Below are 19,692 nucleotides of genomic sequence, written 5' to 3'. Positions count from 1 at the left end.
CGTTTATACTGTGATTGCAAAGGTCACAGCTGTTTGCTAGAGAACGGTGTAACCGCGACCAGTTAATGTTTAATTTATTGACCTAGAGACGTTTGACGCCTTTACGTGTAATTAGTATATGCATGTGACCATGACTGGGTTTACACCCGAAAGGTTAACGATTTAGAAAAGTCATACAACAAAAGGTGTTCTGCACTGTGTAAATGTGACCACTCTGTCCGAAATGACTCAAGGACATTGACGCCTTTGCAAGTAATTAGTATGCATTTTACAATGACTGAGTTTACTTCCCAAAGGTTAACAACCATGATCAACTCAGTTTAGTTTAAATAAACTACTGTAAAAATACAAGTTAATAGTCAATCCCTACCAGAGTGTCTTTGTAGACTGGTTGTAGGAAGACTGTGTAAACGTGATCAGTTGTTATCGAATTGACCTTTGTGAAGGTTATGGACAAACTGGTAGTTTTACACTTCCCAGTAAGTTAAGTAACTAATTTTAAGTACTTAAAGCCGATTTTTCTTAATAACTATTGTGATCAACATTCTGGTGGCACTTAATCACCTCAACTCAAAAATGTGACGTAAAGCTTTACCGCTCGCTATGTTAAAGAAAAATAAAGGCTATGACGTTTTCACAATAATGAAAAGTTTACATTTGCGTTTGTAGTTTGTGACCAATCAAAGCCATGTGACAATATATTTCTACTATTTAGAGCTCAAATTGTTAATAACAAGGTGTCACCGACACTAAAACTGTTGCGTCAGTAACTTCAGCTAACTTGACAATGAATTACCTACTTACGAGGCGAAGGATTTTGACAAAATTTTAATTGAAATAAACAAACTTTATGGTTGTTTTACTATATATGCTATACAGGTTGGTCAAAAGACAATTTCAAGGACTTCAAATTGGTATATTAAACCACCCTGTAAATGTCAAAATAGAGTTATGGACTCTCAAAGTGAAAACTGTCAAATTCAATCTTTACAACAAACAACTCAGTTTTAACAGTAAATAACTCAGTTATTCGACGTTTTAGGTAAACGCTATACAGGGTGGTCAAAAGAGAATTTCAAGGGCTACATATTGGTATATTGAACCATCCTGTAATTGTCAAAATAACCGAATTATAAATTTTTATTTTATCAAAAAATTACCAAATATGAATCTTGTACATATTTTCTACTTTATTCCTAAATAATCCATCAGTATACAGGTTGTCCCAAATTTGAGCAAAAACCCAAACTTTCAATTTTTCAAATGGGATGACCAATTTTTTATTCGATTTTTGGAATCTACATCAAATTCTAGGCCTACTTGATGTAACATGTTTGTATCGATATTCAATTGTTTTTGCTCTAGTAGCCTTACTTTGACCACTCCCTTCGAAAGTAGAAATTCCTAATTTGAGCGAAATTTTGGTGCACTTTTTCAGAAAATCGTCCATAACTCGCTTAATTGAAACACCCTGTATAAAACCACCGTATAACAAAAGAATACTAATGAATGGGGCTATCACGTAACGTTGAATGGGCATGGCTAAGTTGTTCCGTTTAGCCGCTAGAGGGCGTCAAAGTTTACTCTCGTTTTTTGCAGTTCTTACTTAATATCTCAGGAACGTTTCATGTTAGAGGTCTGAAATTTTTACCACGAACCTTCTATTTTTACCTTCTATACACTTTTTCGATACCATGCACCGTTTGACCGTGAAAAACTGGAATTATCAAGAAATTTCAAGGGTACCTTCTGATTTTTTTCAGAAAATTTTTTAATTTCAAAATTAACCTAAACTGCGTCAGGTGCAAAATGTCATAGTTACCACCTAACCTGTTGAACTTAAATGCGCTAATGCAAAAATTCAAGTTTTCAAAGTTCGATGGTAGCCAGTGTCTTCCAAACTGAAAGTGAAATTCATGAACATTCTGGATTGGATAATTTTTATATTTTTTTCCACTCTATAATGAGTATTGGCCTGTCCAAGTCACGTGACATAAATCCTACTATTTGTAACAAACTATAAGTCATGTAGTTTTGAATGCAAAAAATTAACTATTTTTACTCTAAATATCTAATTTTATTTTTGCATTTACTCAAAATCAATATTATGATGACTATTTTGAATACTTTTTAAACTTTTATTTATTTGACTGCCATTTCAAAAATGTGACAGTCAGTAGAATTCAAACTCTTTATTCAAAGGGAAGCATAACCACAACTGTTACAATTTTACTATGTAATTATTGTTATGTTGTGCTTTTTCATTTTATTCTTACATTAGTTGTTTAAAAATATCAACATTTCACATCAATCATTTTGAAGGCAATACATGTATCATTATAATTATATTAGATTTTTAAGATGCACGTGATAATTTTTAGACTAATTTAAAAAAAATGCTTCATTCTTTACTGATTTACATGATATTGACATTGTCAAACATTCTGATAAAACAAGATGGCCTATGTTATTACAACTTAAAACTCAGGTTAATATACTTTTGCCAAAATATGCCTTTTAATTAACTGACCATTTTGAAAAATTGTCGCTTTCAACTTTTTATTTTTTAATCTTGAATTGATCTTTCACTTTATAAAGCAAAACTTGATTTCTTCCATTTTGATTTTCAAAGCTCCATTCCTAGTAATTCCTCACTAAAAACATTAAAAAATTTTAAGGTCACGTGACTCTTTTAGATTATTAAGGTCACGTGATTGGTACCAACAATTTTTAGATTCAAATTTAAAGGTTGTATTAAATTCCAAAAATTGTAGTTTTTAAATTTGTTAACTTTTTGGACACTCCAAGTCAAAAATATTCATGATCACGTGACTTATTCCAACGATATTTAGCTACTACTACTACTTGCTGCAGAAAAGCTTTATCAGTAAACTAGGTTTACACAATCAGAAATAACTTATAACAACAATGTGCCTGAGAGTCTTGAGACAAACGTATGTCGCCTATATGTAAAAGTACGGTGTAAACATAATCACAAATTATTAGCATGCATTTGACACTGACCTTTGGGGGTTTACCCCAGAAATGTTAATGACCTACTTGTAAAGTAACATCAGATCAAGGAATGGGAGAAATATGTACATAAATGGACGTCCTTCATCGGCATTGTCTGTGTTTTTAAAAAAGAAATTGCTAATTACATGAAAGGCAAGGTCAAAGACCTTCAATGATGATGTTTTTTTTAAGGTGGATTTGTCAAATAATTTTTTAACTTCTGACAGTTGACGCTCTTTAACTTTGACACTTACTAGTTTGACAACTGTCAGTTTTCAGTATATTTGAGAAAAACAGTTTTTTTTTCAGGTTAAACAACAACTCAACCTTTAGACGGTTTTTAAAAAAATAAACACAGAGAAAGTTTATTAAAAAAACCCAAATTATTAGAATAAATAAAATGGGATATGACTCACATGGTATATCTGTACGTCTATTGTTTCAAAATTGTTTATTAGCATATTTTAATGTACTCAAAACATAATAACTCTTACTAAATACTCTTATCAATCCAAATGAAATAAGCTTGAAAATAAGTTTTTGATTGTAGTTAAATACTAACTATTTAATGGAGTTTTTGCAATAACGCACAAAAATGGTTTACAAATTAATTGAAACCTTGTAAATGCATGGTAACTACGTGTAACTGCTAGTGACATCTGTGCTTAACTCTACATAAAGTGAATTTCATGTTGAAACTATCCCTTTTTAATAACAGAACTATCGGTTAACTGTCAATTTTGTAAGGGCTAAAACGAGCCCTAAGCTCTTTAAACATGTTTTTTTACCAACTTTGAACATTAAAACAATTCCCTAAGACAATTGAATATTACTTATGTTTTGCTACTTACAGAACAGAGCAAAGGTCTTTGATGTTATTTATCAGTGGTTTTGGACTTTTTTCTTTTTTCCAAGCTTTGAAAATGTTGTCAAAATCCAAATTTTCTAGATAAAACAGTGTAAATTTGTTATAAGGTCAAAATTTGCTACGATATAACATCAGCAGATTAGTCGTATGTCAACATGGGGCAAAGTGCAAAAAAATTGTAGAATGGTAAGATATTGATCTACGCTTCTTATTTCCGTGTACATTTTACTGTACTACTGAAATGCCGTATTATTGTAACTATTTTATTAGATGTTTGCCCTAACAAATTTGACAGCTGACACTTTGCTGGAGTGTCTTATTCTAACTGAAAACAGAAAACTAAAGTGACGTTCCTATCACTATTTTTCGTCACGTCACTAGTTTTAAAACTGCTACTTTAAAAATTGGATCTGTAGATTCTAAATACAATTAATTAAATACTACTTATATTGCTGTCGTAATAGCTAATCTGAATCTCCAAGTTTCAAGGTTTTCCAACTCAGAATTTCCAAAATTTAGTCTAGATTTCCGGGTTTATTACAGCTGATTATGGTTCAGATTGTTCTCCAGTAATTTAGATAATTTAATAAAATCTGTGATCACTGCAGTTACTAAATCAGTGAAATAAAAAATACAAGTTGTTAACACGATAATCAAAACCCAACTATTGTATAATGTGTAATTATTTCGTTCTATGGAACAAGCATTGAAAAAGATGTGGTGGAACTGTGACTTTATCTCCGTATAAGTCAACTAAAAAAATTAAATTTAGATAAAATCCATCATAAACCACATTTAGAAACTAAATATATCAAAATGCTATCAATCTATTTTTAACTGAAGGTCGTAATGTGTAGATGATTGGTTAGAACCAACAAAAAAATAAAGGAATAAGGGTTAAGTGTGTTTTTAGGCCATCATCAGTCAATAAAGTTTATCTGAATCATTAAGCCTGTAATTTCTGTGGTGTTTTTTTTCTGTAATGGCTAAATTATAACAAATCAGATTTTTCGATCCTTTTTTTTGGAGAATACCCCGCCAGTCTATCGCGCCTGTTCCTTTTCCTTTCGTTTCTATGCCGCGTAACAGTGCGTCCGGAATATTTTTTGCTTCGCGCTCTATTTTCCGTGTTCTTCTATTTCCCCCCTAATCGCCGTCATTTCCTCCCTCGCCCCCCACTGAACTCCAGGCCGTGCTCTTCTTCGCGATTCCCCCACCACCTCAGCCGTCGTCCAATCAAATTTTTTATAATGAACTTTTTTAATGATCGGCGGTCCGCAGAACGGAATGTGGAACGCATCTAGGGGGATGCTTTTTTCAGAGGGGAGGGGGAGGGGAGTTGAAGGATTATGGAATTAGAGTGGTTGTACCAGGGCCGATTTAGGGCTGCCAACGTTTTATTTTGTTGAGAGGGTTGAAAGTGGAAATTAAGATTTGTTTTAGGACATTTTAAACTGAACTCAGAGCATTTAGAGCGTAGTGCAGTATAATGGAGCAGTTTTTACTGGGTAAAAATAAAGTAGACAGTAAAAATGAGTAAAAAACAACATTTAATAAAAAAAACTATTTGAGATTTAACTTCAGTAGCGCCGAATGATTTACCTACTATTGCATGATACAAATAACAGAAACCTAAAAACCTGTATAGAGAATGATGATGGTATATTAGAGTTTTGTGTTTGTTTAGAAAACGCCTCAATTTTCTTTTAAATTTGGGGTTTTGCCTAAGTCTGCCTACAGGTGTAAATTTGTGTTTGTCGAACTTGTCTATAAGATGTCAATATTACTCAGAGATCTTAGGAAGAAACTCATTAAATAAAAAGTTGGTCATTAACTTGATTTTTGCTTTAGCTCTAAAAATCATACTTAAAAGGCACTGATAAAAGTTCTAGGTTACCGATATTTGGTTAGGTTGCGGGTAAATTTAACCAGGATATCCGGTTGTATGGGGTTTTCCATCCTTGCTCACTCTAATTTGTTTCTCTGATTGCATTTCAAATATTTATTACTTTTTTTAGTAAGTATATTAATAAAAAAACCGAATAAAATTTGTTTGTATAGAGTATATGAATTAAAAATATGTACCGAATACTTGCAAGTGAGAGAAAGAAAAAAACACTTTATATTTGTTTTACCTTTTTTTTTGTCTATCATTTGTCATATTTTTAACACAAGAATAGCGTGAAACCAACTCAGAGTAACTTACAAGTTCATTCATTCAAATTTTCACATTTAAATGGATTTACCCTCAAACAGATTTTCAGCTTGTTAATAGTGTTAACTAGCAGTTAAAACCCACAAGTTGCTGTAAAGGATATCAGATTCTCTAAAGATTATTTAAAGCTAAGTTAACCGAACTTTTTGTACACTGAATTTAAATGATCGACTTCCATGCAAAACTTTGTCATTTCGTTAAGATTACTATGATGACAAATAATAATAATAATTTAGATGACTTTCTTTCTAAGGATTTCCTATATGTATACAGTGATGACTAGTTTTTCGATTTACATTGTTATCCTCCTGGAACTAAAGCAATATCGTGAAACTATGTTATCGTAAAGCTAAAGTTATTACACTAAAGCATAAATTGAATGGAATTGTGGTATTCTATTGTTTTCTACGCAGATGTCCGAATCTCAATGTAAAAGTAGAAGAAGTTATCAGTTGATGGAGATTGTGAGTAGTTTATTGATTTTTTTTTACAAATTGTTTGTATTCATTAAGCCTGACATTTTTTATGTAATTTCATAATACACCTGATAAGTATGACACAAAGCAGAGACAGAGACCATGCACTCATTGCACTCTCTCTGCTTTATAGATTAAAATGTGTATATGTGTTCTTACTATTTTCAATTAATTTTTAGGCATTCTTTCGTAAAAATTGTTTATTATGATTTATTCACTTATTAACAGATCTAGAGGATATCATTAGTAGCATGTAAAGTTGATAAGATTCGTGGACTTTTTGCTCTGGTTTTTAAATGATTTAGATGTGTTTCCTATTTTTGTCACGTATTTCAGAAGTGACTTAAAATTAATTTAATTTTTTTTATTCAATTTTAGTATTCACTGGCTTTTAATATTTCTTAGCCATTTGTCTGATTTCGTTCCTTTTCGCCTTCTTCAAGGTTCTATAAAATAAATAAAATGGACCTAATTATATTTGACATTTACTTCAACGTGTAAATGGTCACGTGACGCAAGATTTTAAAGACAGATTACAGGCTAAAGTCTTTAGAATTACTCACTCAAGTTGTTCAATTACTATCAAAATAAAAGTAAAATGTCTTTAGGTTCCAATTTTGCTTACCATTGCGTGTCTCCCTAAGTCAACTGAATTGTCTTAAGCAAATTTCGACCATAATAAGTGTTACCTTATACTCCATCAAATTATAAGTTAAATCAATGCGGAAAATTTAGATTTTTGGTCACTATTTTCAAGAAAACTTTTTTCAATAAGTATCTGAGAGATTTCAGATACAGGACCAGGGTATAGGTTAACTAAGCTCTGGACATTTCAAGACATTATATGCTCTGTAACGCCCTTGGTACATAAATACTTATATTTTCACCTATCAATTATTATTAATTAAAAAAACATAACATTATGATAACACAATCAACTCTTAGAATATAATGACCACCATTCTTAACGTCCTTGGTACATAAATAGCTTATTCTCTTTTTAAAACCACAAAACGTTGGTCAGGTTATAACACCCTGTGTATAATGATACCAGAAAACATTTTAAATTAGTATTAAAATTCTGCAATTCAATTTTACGGTTAATATAAAACAAAACTAAAGCAACAATAATTTATGTTGCAAAAATTTTACTTGAACAATGGTTGGACCCGCATCGTTCTTGCATACGTATTAGCTGATTATAAACTTAAAAATCCCATGCCAAAAACGAATTTGGTGGGTCATAGTTCCAATTATAGATTGGGAACGTTTAACAACAAAGTAGAGGTGTTAGAACCATATTGGCTGCGGTTTTATTATCTTTAATTCACATCCTCGATAGTCAGACAGTTTAATCAAATTCAAAGAATTTGAATCGTTTCGTAGATACAGGACGCTATTTGTGGTTTGAATCATTTTTGTACACTGTACACGCGTTTTTAACTAATGTGTGTAGGTTTTTTCCTGTGGTAGTAAATTGTGTTGCAACCAGCTACGCAAACATGCAAAGTGTGAATGACTTTGCTAAAAAGATTCAAATGGGTTTTTTGACACTGCAACACTTAAAACAACCAAATAGTCTTCGTTTATTTTATAGTCTGAAGGTCGAATCTTATTTGTAAACCAATAAGTAATAAACAAATGTGCAGTCTGTGTCGGGTTTGCCGTATTTAGGCCAGACACCAGTAGCGTATCACTTTTTCCTAAAAAAATTAATGGTATAGTTGCTATCAAAAATATGGTCAGTGACGTCAGTAGTTAGGTTGTTATAAACATCAAAAAAAAGAACTGAATTGTGCAATATACAAATTATTGCTGCTCTATTATAACAGTGGAGAAATTCTTCAAAAATATAGATATAGATAGTAATTTCAAATTGTTAACTCTTTCACTACGTGACGCAAGTTTCATAGCAAAAATGTGAAATAGTTATAAAAATCAAAAGAAAAATATTTATTTAAAATGACATAGTTAAGTTTTGCAGTAATTCTGTACATTTTTTTGTATAAGAAAGTTTATGCATTTTCCGTTGAGGTCGAGACAAAATTTTAAATATCTTGAAAACGGATAATTATTATTTAATGAAGTGCTAGCTTCTTCGAATAATACTTACTCTATTCCAGAGTCTATTACATAGTTCATTTTAATTAGCTGTCCAACTACTAGAATTTATTTAAAAAAAAACAATTTGGTGCACTCTGTTCCTTTTTGCGTTGTAACGCCTTAAGGAGGGCCTTTAAATGCAAAAAACCCTTAATACAATCTTGTAGAGGATCACATTTCCCACAACTTTCCTCTTTTACACTTTTTTGTAACTCGTCAAATAACGAAGCAGTTGCATCCTGAGCTTGGTATACCCAGTCACTTTTTGCCTTGTAACTGTTAACTCTTTTTTGACGTCAAACAAAATTCTGAAGGTCACGTGATTGCTTTAAATGTCAAATTATTACTTTAAAGATCACGTGACCGTTTCTAAGGTTAAAGTGATGTTTTTTAAAGTCACGCGACTCTTATTCTTAAGGTGAAATTTGAACTATTTTCAATCCTCAAATTTTAAATTTTGAAATATTATTTGAAGGGCCACGTGACACTTTTTTTAATCATCAAAACGGACCTAAAGATCACGTGATAGTTTTAAAATCAAAATATAAAGTAAAAATTGAATTCATAATGTTTTAATTATAAAATTTAAATTTTAAATACAGTAACCCTTAGAGAAATGTCTGGAAAAGAGTCTGGATTTATCTAACCTCACCTGTAAATTTGAGATAAGTAAAAACTTACTTAAATTACTTAAAACATATACGCTACTGGTTTTACTCCTCTTTTCCCTTTCACCCTGCAAACGCCCATCTACCACCATTACTCGTAAAATTTGGTATAAAAAAGTGTTTTTTATTGCAGCTGAACGTAATTTACGATGGTCGACACTCAACACTTTTGTCTGCGTTGGAACAATTATCAAAGCAGCATCACATCAGCCTTTGAGAACCTTCGGGATGACGAAGACTTTGTTGACGTCACGCTGGCCTGTGACGGAAAAAGCTTGAAAGCCCATCGAGTGGTGCTTTCGGCTTGCAGCCCATATTTCCGAGAGTTACTTAAGGTCAGTTTAAACCAGATTTTAAGTTAAAGTAAACCGTTAGTTAAAAGTTGAATATTTTAGAAACAAAAATGTTGATAAATGAATTTGATGATGAAACCAGATAGATAGAAATACAAGTCTTATTTTGTGGGGGTTTTGCGAAACTCAATATTTCAATGACACCAAAAAAGCGAAGGTGAAAATTAAAAATATAATTAAATCGCAGATTTTTAAACAGATCTTTACAGATTATTTTATATTCTCAAAGTTCCAAAATAGTCGGAAATTTTTATTGGTCTAATCGATTTTCCTTGACCTCCTGAGTCATCTGACACCAACATGCTTTATGAAAATTGGTGAAAAAATGTTTGGAAACTGGCTGCATTGTCAAAAATACAAAATATTCACCATTGGATAGCTGATATTAAAGAGGTACACCCTGTATACACTTTTTTCGAAGGACGTACCGTTATCGTACCGGCTGCATACTTTTGGGGTATGTGTGAAAGTGGCTAATAATGGAAAAATCGTCTATTTATGTATTTTTATGTTAAAATTTCCATATGGCAACAGCCTAACTCAGAATCCATAAACATGTGACTTATGTTAGTTAATTCTTTGGAAAAAGAAACAAAATGGGAACCAGCATATTAAGAATCAAGATCCATAACACTAAAACTGGAACCTACTCATCAACTAAAAAAGGAAAAGTGAATAATCACAATTATTCACAATTATTTCATATAAATTGATGACAATATAAACTATGGCACAACAAACCGTAAATTCAAGCTCGTAATCTGTTAAAAGATCAGCAGATTCTAATAAGAATTTTAAGGTCTGTTTCAATTTTTATAAAAACATCTGTTATAGTATATGTATAAGGTTATAAAACAGTAGGTATTACTTTACCGAAGGTTTATTATCGTAAATGACACCTTTTTGGAACAGTTTTTACGGAAATGTCATTGCTTTCTTTCGTTTTATTTACGCAACTTTGATTCCCAACCAATTGCATAACTTGATTTTTATATTAATCATCATTACAGTCTACTCCATGTAAGCATCCTGTGATAGTACTCCAAGACGTGGCTTGGACAGATCTCCACGCCCTGGTGGAGTTTATCTACCACGGTGAAGTCAACGTTCACCAGCGATCTCTCTCTTCCTTCCTGAAAACCGCTGAAGTTCTTCGAGTTAGCGGTTTAACGCAACAGCACGGAGATGGCAGAGAACAGGTAAAGCACATCAAATTTGCCCCAAAATTTGGTGCTAAAAAATTGTATTTTTTTAGTTGGCTCAAGTACAAAGTCTGATCAGATCTCAACAACAACAGCCGCACTCAGCGCCTTCAACACCGCCAATCCCCAACCACCACGGTAACTACACGGACAAACTCGTCGAGGACGCTTTGTTCACCTCACCCACCTCCCCACCTCATGGTGCCACCGTCAACCAATTGTTGAGGAGGGCGGCCATCCAATATAGGAGAGAACGATTTGAAAGGTTTGTGTTTTCCTTCGGTTTTTGCGTTGATACATAAAGTGATATTTTAGAAGGATATCCTCGGACCCAGAAATCAGCGAACACAAAAGGGCAAGGGCTGAACACATAATAGGCAACAATAACAATAACGAGCTGAATTTGTCCCATAATCCACCACAAACGCAACCGGCTGATTTTTCACCGAGCGCAATGAAGAACAACGCACTGAATCTGAACATTAATTCGTCGCTTCACAAAACGGAAGTTATAGAAGGTAAATTTTGTGTTAAACCACCTGTCAGGTATTTAAAATGGTGAATGTTGCAGGAAATGGTATTAGTAGTACTGACAGGGAAAACTCACCGTGCTCACCCTCACCAACTCACCCATTATCGAGATGTCACAGCGACAGTAATGAAAACAACGTCAAGAATGAGCCGATGGAATTGATGTGTAGTACAAATCAACCAGATGAAAATAGGTAGGATTTCCTTTCACCTTTAATAATTAATTAGAAATTTGTCATCTTAAAATAAGTTTAGCAAAGTTTTCACCAGAAACGAACAGATACTAAGTGTAGTGTAAGCCATCACAGACATACAGTTATGGAAGTTTCAAAATTATCCATACAAATTATAAGAAGAGAGATCTATTACAACCCTAATAAGTTTATTCCTAGAGAGAATCTCCAACTACTAATAATCATAGAAAAATGTAGTTATTGGCCACTAATCAGAAAATGTCAATGTCACGAGGACATTCAACCAATGAAAGTGAACATTTCTTTAATTTTGAAACACTTTCTGAAAGAAATTATTCTTGAACTGTCTTCTATTGAGAGTTATTGAACTTGGTTTGCGATATTATTTTGCTGGTACTTTGTAGGAAAGAAGAAGTTTTCTTAAGATTTATGGTGGAAACAAATTTAAGCGTTTTTGTCTTTAGCACTTTTTAGTCTAAATTTAGGCTAATTATTCTCAAGTTTATGTTGTTGTTGTTGTTGTTGTTTTAATTAAGGCAAGACCTATTAGGTTATGTCCATTTTGCCCCAAAGAATTGGGCACAAAGAAATGCTTCCTAAGCTAAGTTTTTTCTAAACAAATCAAATTAATGCAAATAATAAAACTGTATGTTCAGCTCGGTTCAGATATTTTATTGATGGTTCTTGGTTCTACTTAGTTTTAAGCAGAATTCGTCACTGTCCCCTGACTTATGCCCTTAAATAGGGTGCAATATACCGTGAAATAATTTTTTCGTCCTCAAGATTGTTGTTCTCGGCCGTAAGACGGCCTCGGCCTTATAAAAAATACCATTTCCCGGCCTAGGTATTCAAATTACTATTGAAAAACAGATTTGTGATTTTAGACATAACTTTGTCAAAATCCAATATTAAGCTTTATAAGGAATATTTAATTAGTGAACAAATAATAGTCATATTTGAGTTATCAAACTATTATATTTTCAAAAGGAGGGGAATGACACGCAGTCGTCTCCACAAATCTTTATTACGACCTTCAAAGGCCTGCTCTACTAGTTTCGGACATATAAATGGCCATCTTCAGGAGCTCAACTCGACAATCAATGTGCGGGCTGTCTTTTTAGAAAGGGGGAGACAGTGAGAGCCATGTTGTAAAAGTTTTGTGAATTTAAGGTTGTTAAAGGTGGGAATAAAGCTGAATGGAGAAAAAAAGAAAAAACTGACACTACATCCTATTTAAACAAAAATACTTAAAATTAGACCCATTTTAAGGGCTGGGTTAGACCCTAGGGTGAAAAAGATAAATGTAAAACCAATCCACCATCCACGGCAGAGGCGATCGAAATGGAATGGATGGTGGATTGGTTTTACATTTATCTTTTTCACCCTAGGGTCTAACCCAGCCCTTAAAATGGGTCTAATTTTAAGTATTTTTGTTTAAATAGGATGTAGTGTCAGTTTTTTCTTTTTTTCTCCATTCAGCTTTATTCCCACCTTTAACAACCTTAAATTCACAAAACTTTTACAACATGGGTCTCACTGTCTCCCCCTTTATAAAAAGACAGCCCGCACATTGATTGTCGAGTTGAGCTCCTGAAGATGGCCATTTATATGTCCGAAACTAGTAGAGCAGGCCTTTGAAGGTCGTAATAAAGATTTGTGGAGACGACTGCGTGTCATTCCCCTCCTTTTGCACTTGTACAACTCCACTGAAAGAAAATGGACTACTACTTCTTTTATTATATTTTCTTTTATTATACTGTTATTTAATTAATTTCTGTTTTTTAACAGTAACGACTCTGGAGAAGGTACACCCAACGAAAACGGTCCCAACAATTTGACGCACGGTCCCCATTCTGGAGGCAGCTCCGGGGGCGACCACGACGACCATGACAGTCCCATCGGACCATATTTGACACCATCCGAGAGCAAATTGTTTGCCACTGCGGCTGGCAGCTTCAATTTCAGCATGGCCGCGTTAGCAGATCCCGCTACCCTTGGAAGTAAGTTTGGTTAGTTGACTTTTGTTTTTTTTTTATTATTTTTTTTTTATATTAGTGTTGCACGATAATAACCAAATATTCTCAAGTTGGTCAGTATAATTATTTTTTCTTATCCAGATTTAGAAGATTAGATTTTTGAGATAGATGTCAGTCTATTAATTATAATTTTAATAATTTCGACAAAAGACGTTCAAAAAGCTGTAAGCTAGCATACGATGGATGCAAATTCTTACAAATTCGAAAACAGTGCGACTACTATAATATTCTATGGTTTTGCCTTTAAAACGCAATACAAAAAGTATACCGTTGTATCTTATTTTAACATCTAAAATTGTAGTTACAAATGTAATAATTACATTACAATATACAAACATATCAAATTCGTTAATTGTACTTTCCTTTATTCTTATATTTACATTTTTATTATAGCTATTCTACAAATAGATTTGCAATTAAAATCTCAGAAACACGTTTTGTTTCAAAAACTGTGTTAAACATTCTTGTAAATTCTAGGCAAATTTTGACAATTTTGACATTAGGGAAAGATGTCGCGTAGTTTTTGGAGGATAGTTTAGTATCATATTAATAATCATATTCCTTGAAACTTAAGGTAGCCTCAAGGAGTAATAATAACAAGTATTATGGCTACCTTAAGTTTTAAAGAACCCTTAAGAAATGATTATTAATATGACCATTAGCTAGGGAGTAACTTGACCACTGTCAAAACAACTGTCATAAATCTCAGAAACGCGTTTTGTATCGAATACTGCAATAAAACTTTTATAAACTCTGATTTTTGCCTTTTGAACACAGTTTGATAGTCAGGGACAAAATTGCTTGTCAAACCCACTTGGAGTGAGAAAATGACAGTTTTAAACACATTTTTGAAATCCTCATTAAATTTCCTATCCAATAACCTAAAAAAATACTACAAAATTTGGTGCAGTCTGGGAGAAAAGCGATGTCAAAGTTTGAACTGTCACAAACACAGTTTGAAAGGACAGTGAAGGACAAAATTGCCTGTAGAACCCACTTGGATTGTAAAAATTACTGTTTTGAGCACATTTTTGGAATCCTCATTAAATTTCCTATCTAATAACCTAAAAAAAATACTACAAAATTTGGTACAGCCAACGAGAAAAGTGCTGTCAAAATTTGAACAGCTAGAAACACAGTATTTGCAATTTACCGGTCAAATTTTCCTAGTAAAGTAAAATATTTACTTTACTGGTAATTTAGCCACCACTAGTTTTTTTTTAAAGTCCTTAAAACTTATTTTTTCCCAATATTTGGTGACAGCTTGTTCGCATTATTAGGCCATATTTGACACATACCAGTTTTCAACAAAAAATGTCTGAATAAATTTAGAACATCTCCGAAATTTTAATCTTATTTTTTATTAAAACTGACACTCAGTATGTGTGGAAAAGGACATATTTCAACAAATTTGTGTACATGGAAAAATGTTTCGAATTTCTTTGTGTTGTTAAATTTTTAAGCATAGTCGGTATTATCAAATATTTTAAATCTTAAAAAAAGCAACAAAGTAACTTTCAATTTACATTATTTACTCTAGTTGGAACAAGATGACAGTCTGTAATAATTAAGGATCGTTTTACTTAAATGATGACACGCAACCACATATTTACTGTAAGTATCCTAACCTAACCTAAACCCGAACTTTTGATGATTAAAGGTGGTTTGTGACAACCTCAGCCTTTAAGAAAAACAAGTTCGATAGAACACAAGAAGGCAATGCATTTTTACTTTTAAAACCACATTATTTTGATTTATCAAATAATAATTCTTTATATTCTAGTATATTTTAAAATTTTGTAACATTATACCGCTTGTCAGCCACAAAATGGTCATCTGTTATATTTCAACAACAGTCAGATAAATCATGCGGTTTATATTTATCATTATTGCAACTAGCAATTGTTGTATACTGCATTTACAGGTTATTCCGGTAGAATGTCTTTATTGGAGACACACACACTAAAACTGAAACTATTCTCTGACTTAAATTTTACTTCCTTTAGTTTAGTATCCTCACAACTTGATTCGAATTTGGGCAGTTAACTGAATAGTTAACTGCAATAATAAACGTAGACTTGTTTGTTCCAGGTCTCAATCAGTCGTTGCAAACTAACGACACATTGGCAGGCACATCTCAAGGTAAGCCACAGTTTTGTTATCTTTTTTTCATTTTGTAAATATCATCCCGTACAAAATGATTATCACACTGTTTCGCCACTTATTAGTAAAATTGAATGAGTAACATAACATAGTGTAATGATTGTTTTGAGGGATTATTACCAAAGCACAGAAAAAAAGATCCTTTTGGAGAAAACGTAATTACAATCAGTGTATGTCCAGAAGTGTCTTTCGTCTTTCCGTGTTTTATGTTTGTGTTTTTTATTTAAACGTTTTCCACGTGTGTGTTTTTCTGGTCTGGTAACTGTGTGTTTTAGTTTTGCGTGTCTATTCTACCATTCACTTTTTTTTATTTATTTTTGGGGAAGCCAATTTAACTCTCTGTTTACAAAAAAAAACCAGTCTCTTAAAGTTAGGTTGCTTGCAAAGTTCAAATATTATTAAGTATTAGGTCTAATCTAGTGAGTAAGAATATTCGAAGTAGGTTACTAATAAAGGCTGTAAATAATTTGGCTTTAAAACAAAAAAAACACTAGACTACTAAGAGGCAACTAGTAGGGCTGTCTAAACTGGGGCCTCTTGCCGATAGGTATGGAAGATTTTCGATGTCAGCCGTGCAACAAGAGCCTCAGTTCCTTGACGAGACTCAAACGGCACATTCAAAACGTACATATGAGACCCTCAAGGGAGCCGGTGTGTAACATTTGCAAGCGAGTGTATAGCAGTCTCAACTCGCTCAGAAATCACAAGAGCATCTATCACAGAAACGTAAAAAATATTAAGACCGACGAGCTCGTGCCGCCTCATCATTCGTTTTACTTGTGAAGAAGCTAAACGAAAAAAGAATACGTTCTTGACTTGGCGTTGATGTGTTGCTACATTAACTCTGAGTGAAGAATCGGAACCGCTAATGGGTACTGAAGGCAGCTGGATGTTGTAGATTTAACTTAATTAGATTAAAAAATCCAAAAGCACTCAGTAATGCCACATTCCTAATGAACGTTACTTTTATACATGGTAGGAATTTGATATTTAACTAATCCTTAGGTTAAAAGTGGAACGGTTTTGTTGCATTCATAATTTGAGCGTTTATGATACACACTATGTTTCTAGCCATTATGTGATAATAGGGTAGTTCGGCAGTTTTGAAAACAGCTTAAAATTACCATCCAACTGTTATATTTAATTCAAAAGTTACTTTTTCTTTACATCACTACCACCACTTACTTGATGGCATAACTTTGTCAATTCGCTTTTCCTCTCACAATGGTCTTTCACTATGGTTTCTTATACTTTTCCAAATTTTAATAACCAGTAAGTGGTGCATTATTAACTGGACAAAAACTAATAAAAGTCTCGAGTTTTATCACTCTATACAACAGCAAAATTGTACAAAACTGGTAAATACAGTACAAGATGTGGGTACAAAATTGAAGGTGAGAAACTGTAGGAAACAGAGTTGTCTAAATTGTGCCAATTTGATACAGTAGTTTGAGAAATTAAAATATTTTGAAGTAAAAATCCATTTTTTCATCGGAAAAGTCACTCATCATCACTAATGGAGGAGAAAAATCACAGAACTTCCCCCAATTAAATTTATTCAACTCCTAAATAGCAAAGAAACTGTTTGACATGTTTCGTGTACATGACTACCCATCTTCAGGAACGGAAGCGTGTTTTTCTTGGTTTACCTAAATTATTGATTTTTTAAGGGGTATTCTTTATGGCAACTTTATCTTTTACATTTAAGTCTCACTTTGGTAGATTATTATAACTTTCTAGATTGTGAAGATGAGTACTTATCTGACACAATTTGATTAACCTTGCATCTCTTGCATTTTCCGATATCTCCGTACCTTCAGTTTTGTAGCACCCTGTATAAACAGTGCATTTTACAATTGTTACAAATTTTAATTTCAGTTAAAAATTGACAGAATGGTCATGTGACCTAAGCAATCACTTACTATGAATTTTGATTAAGTATATCTGAAGCTAAAATAATTGTCAAAATTTCAGCAAAAAATTTAACCAAATGGTCACGTGATTGTAAAAGTCCAGTAAAAGCATAGGAAAAGTAGAAAAGTGACAAGTCAAAATGGACAAAACAATTATGTGATAAAAAGCCTAGAAATGCTTAAAACAACCTAAAACTAATATTGTAGTAAAAACCTAATTATTAGATTATGTTGTGTGTGATTATGATAATGTTTAACATAAAAATTACTATCAAAACTTTATCTAAAAATTTACAGAATGATCTGCTGACCATAAGCAGCCAATTATAGGGTTTAAAATGTATCTAAACAAAAAGTTTAAGTCAAAAAAGACGAATTGGTCACATGACCATAAGCAGCCAATTAAGAAAATATCAATTATAATTTGGAATAATTTCAAGAGTTAAAATTACCACGTGACTGTGGAAAACAAATTATAAGATTAGAAAGTATAATATAATTGGAGTTTAAATGTCATATCAAAATTGACAAAATAGTCACGTGACTATAAGCAGCCAATGGAGGTCTCTCATGTTTTTAGTTTCATATTTATGATGAACCAGCCGAAAAATAATACTCGTTTTTTTTTACAGAATGGTCAGGTGATCTTACAGCCAATTGTAATAAAGTTGGAAAGTAGGTATCTAAAGCTAAAATAAATGAACAAAATTTAACCAAAAAAAAAAAACGGTCACGTGATCATAAAAAGTCAGTAAAGCCTAGGAACAGTCTAAAAGTGACTCAAAACGGACAAAACAATCACGTGACCATGAGAAGCTGATTATAAACCTAAAAATGGTCCTAATCTCAAACTATAATATTGAAGTCAAAATTTCAGCCAAAAATTGTCAAAATAGTCAAAGTTAGAAAATATAATATAATTGAAATTTAAACTTCACATAAAATTTGACAGAATGGTCACGTGAACATAAGGCAGCTAATGAGGGTCTCTCATATTTTTTTTAAATTTATGTTTATAATAGGTCATAAAGGTCACAAAGGAAAACACGTATATTTTTTATTTTTTTAAAATACTCAGAAGGCAATTAAGTCGGAAAAATAGTATTGAAAAATTACGTTGTTTAAAAATTAGGCCAGTATGACGTAGTAAACCTATATTGACCAATGAACGATCAGAGATTGTAAGGCCGACAAAGAAACAGCTTAATAAAATAAACAGAAAACGTAAAGTTGCGCAAAAAACTTTTGACAACGTGATCTCAAGCCAATTCAAAATCTAAAAAAATGTCAAATTCTACACGTCACATCACTATGAAAATGTCTTTTTGAGTCAAAATTTTACAAAACAGGTGTTACGCGACGATAAGAATTCAACATAGAAGCTTAATTAAGGAATCTCTTCAATTGATGTACTTACTCCATCGTCACGTGACCGTGAGACACGTGACTTACCAAAATTTCAGCTAAGAGTACTAAATGAGCACGTGATCATGATCTAAACATTAGAAGCTTAGAAATTGATTGAAGTTTAATTTAATTTTGTTATAGTATTGGGTTAACACAATAATAAATCTTAGCCATATGCTGTAACATTAGCAATGTTGTAGTGTTAATAAATACTATTAAAACATGCTGAACCACCCTATTATACATAAACAAAACCGTTCTAAATTTTGCAATAAAACGTACAGACCGATGTAATGTAGACAATTTAGACTTTAAACTATGTAAGTTTATTAAACTAAAAAAAACGTAGATTAAGGTTGTGGGGTTCGTAAACCAATAACAAACAGGAAATTACACTCAAATTAACGAAGAAAAGAACAACTTTTTTATTTTTGTTACTCCAACCGCTATTCGCTCGCCATGTTTAAATTAGACTGAAAGCAACTCGAATCGAGTGGTCCAATAGCGCAACTGGAGTAGTAAAAATAAACAGATTGGATAACAAAGCG

At 32.5% G+C, this 19,692-nt stretch overlaps 1 protein-coding gene across 20 annotated transcripts in view; it reads left to right on the top strand.

Annotated features, from left to right (window-relative positions):
• br (broad-complex core protein) overlaps positions 1-19,692 on the top strand; it is a 70,994-nt gene that overhangs the window by 37,050 nt on the left and 14,252 nt on the right. For 7 of the 20 annotated variants that reach the window (XM_081995850.1, XM_081995851.1, XM_081995853.1 and 4 more), the window contains exons 2-8: positions 9,479-9,680; positions 10,709-10,897; positions 10,954-11,165; positions 11,216-11,418; positions 11,472-11,625; positions 13,414-13,634; positions 15,738-15,803. In XM_081995850.1, the coding sequence (XP_081851976.1) occupies positions 9,495-9,680; positions 10,709-10,897; positions 10,954-11,165; positions 11,216-11,418; positions 11,472-11,625; positions 13,414-13,634; positions 15,738-15,803 (1,231 nt within the window). In that variant the 5' untranslated portion in view covers positions 9,479-9,494. Of the gene's footprint in view, positions 1-9,478; positions 9,681-10,708; positions 10,898-10,953; positions 11,166-11,215; positions 11,419-11,471; positions 11,626-13,413; positions 13,635-15,737; positions 15,804-16,371 lie in introns of all 20 variants that reach the window. The other 13 variants (XM_081995856.1, XM_081995869.1, XM_081995870.1 and 10 more) reach the window with 7 other exon arrangements.

The sequence above is a fragment of the Ips typographus genome, linkage group LG1 (assembly GCF_016097725.1).
Source record: "Ips typographus isolate SLU linkage group LG1, UJ_Ityp_2.0, whole genome shotgun sequence".
Lineage (NCBI taxonomy): Eukaryota > Metazoa > Arthropoda > Insecta > Coleoptera > Curculionidae > Ips > Ips typographus.
Note: the sequence above shows the minus strand (reverse complement) of the source record. Positions and strands in the feature narration are given on the sequence as shown.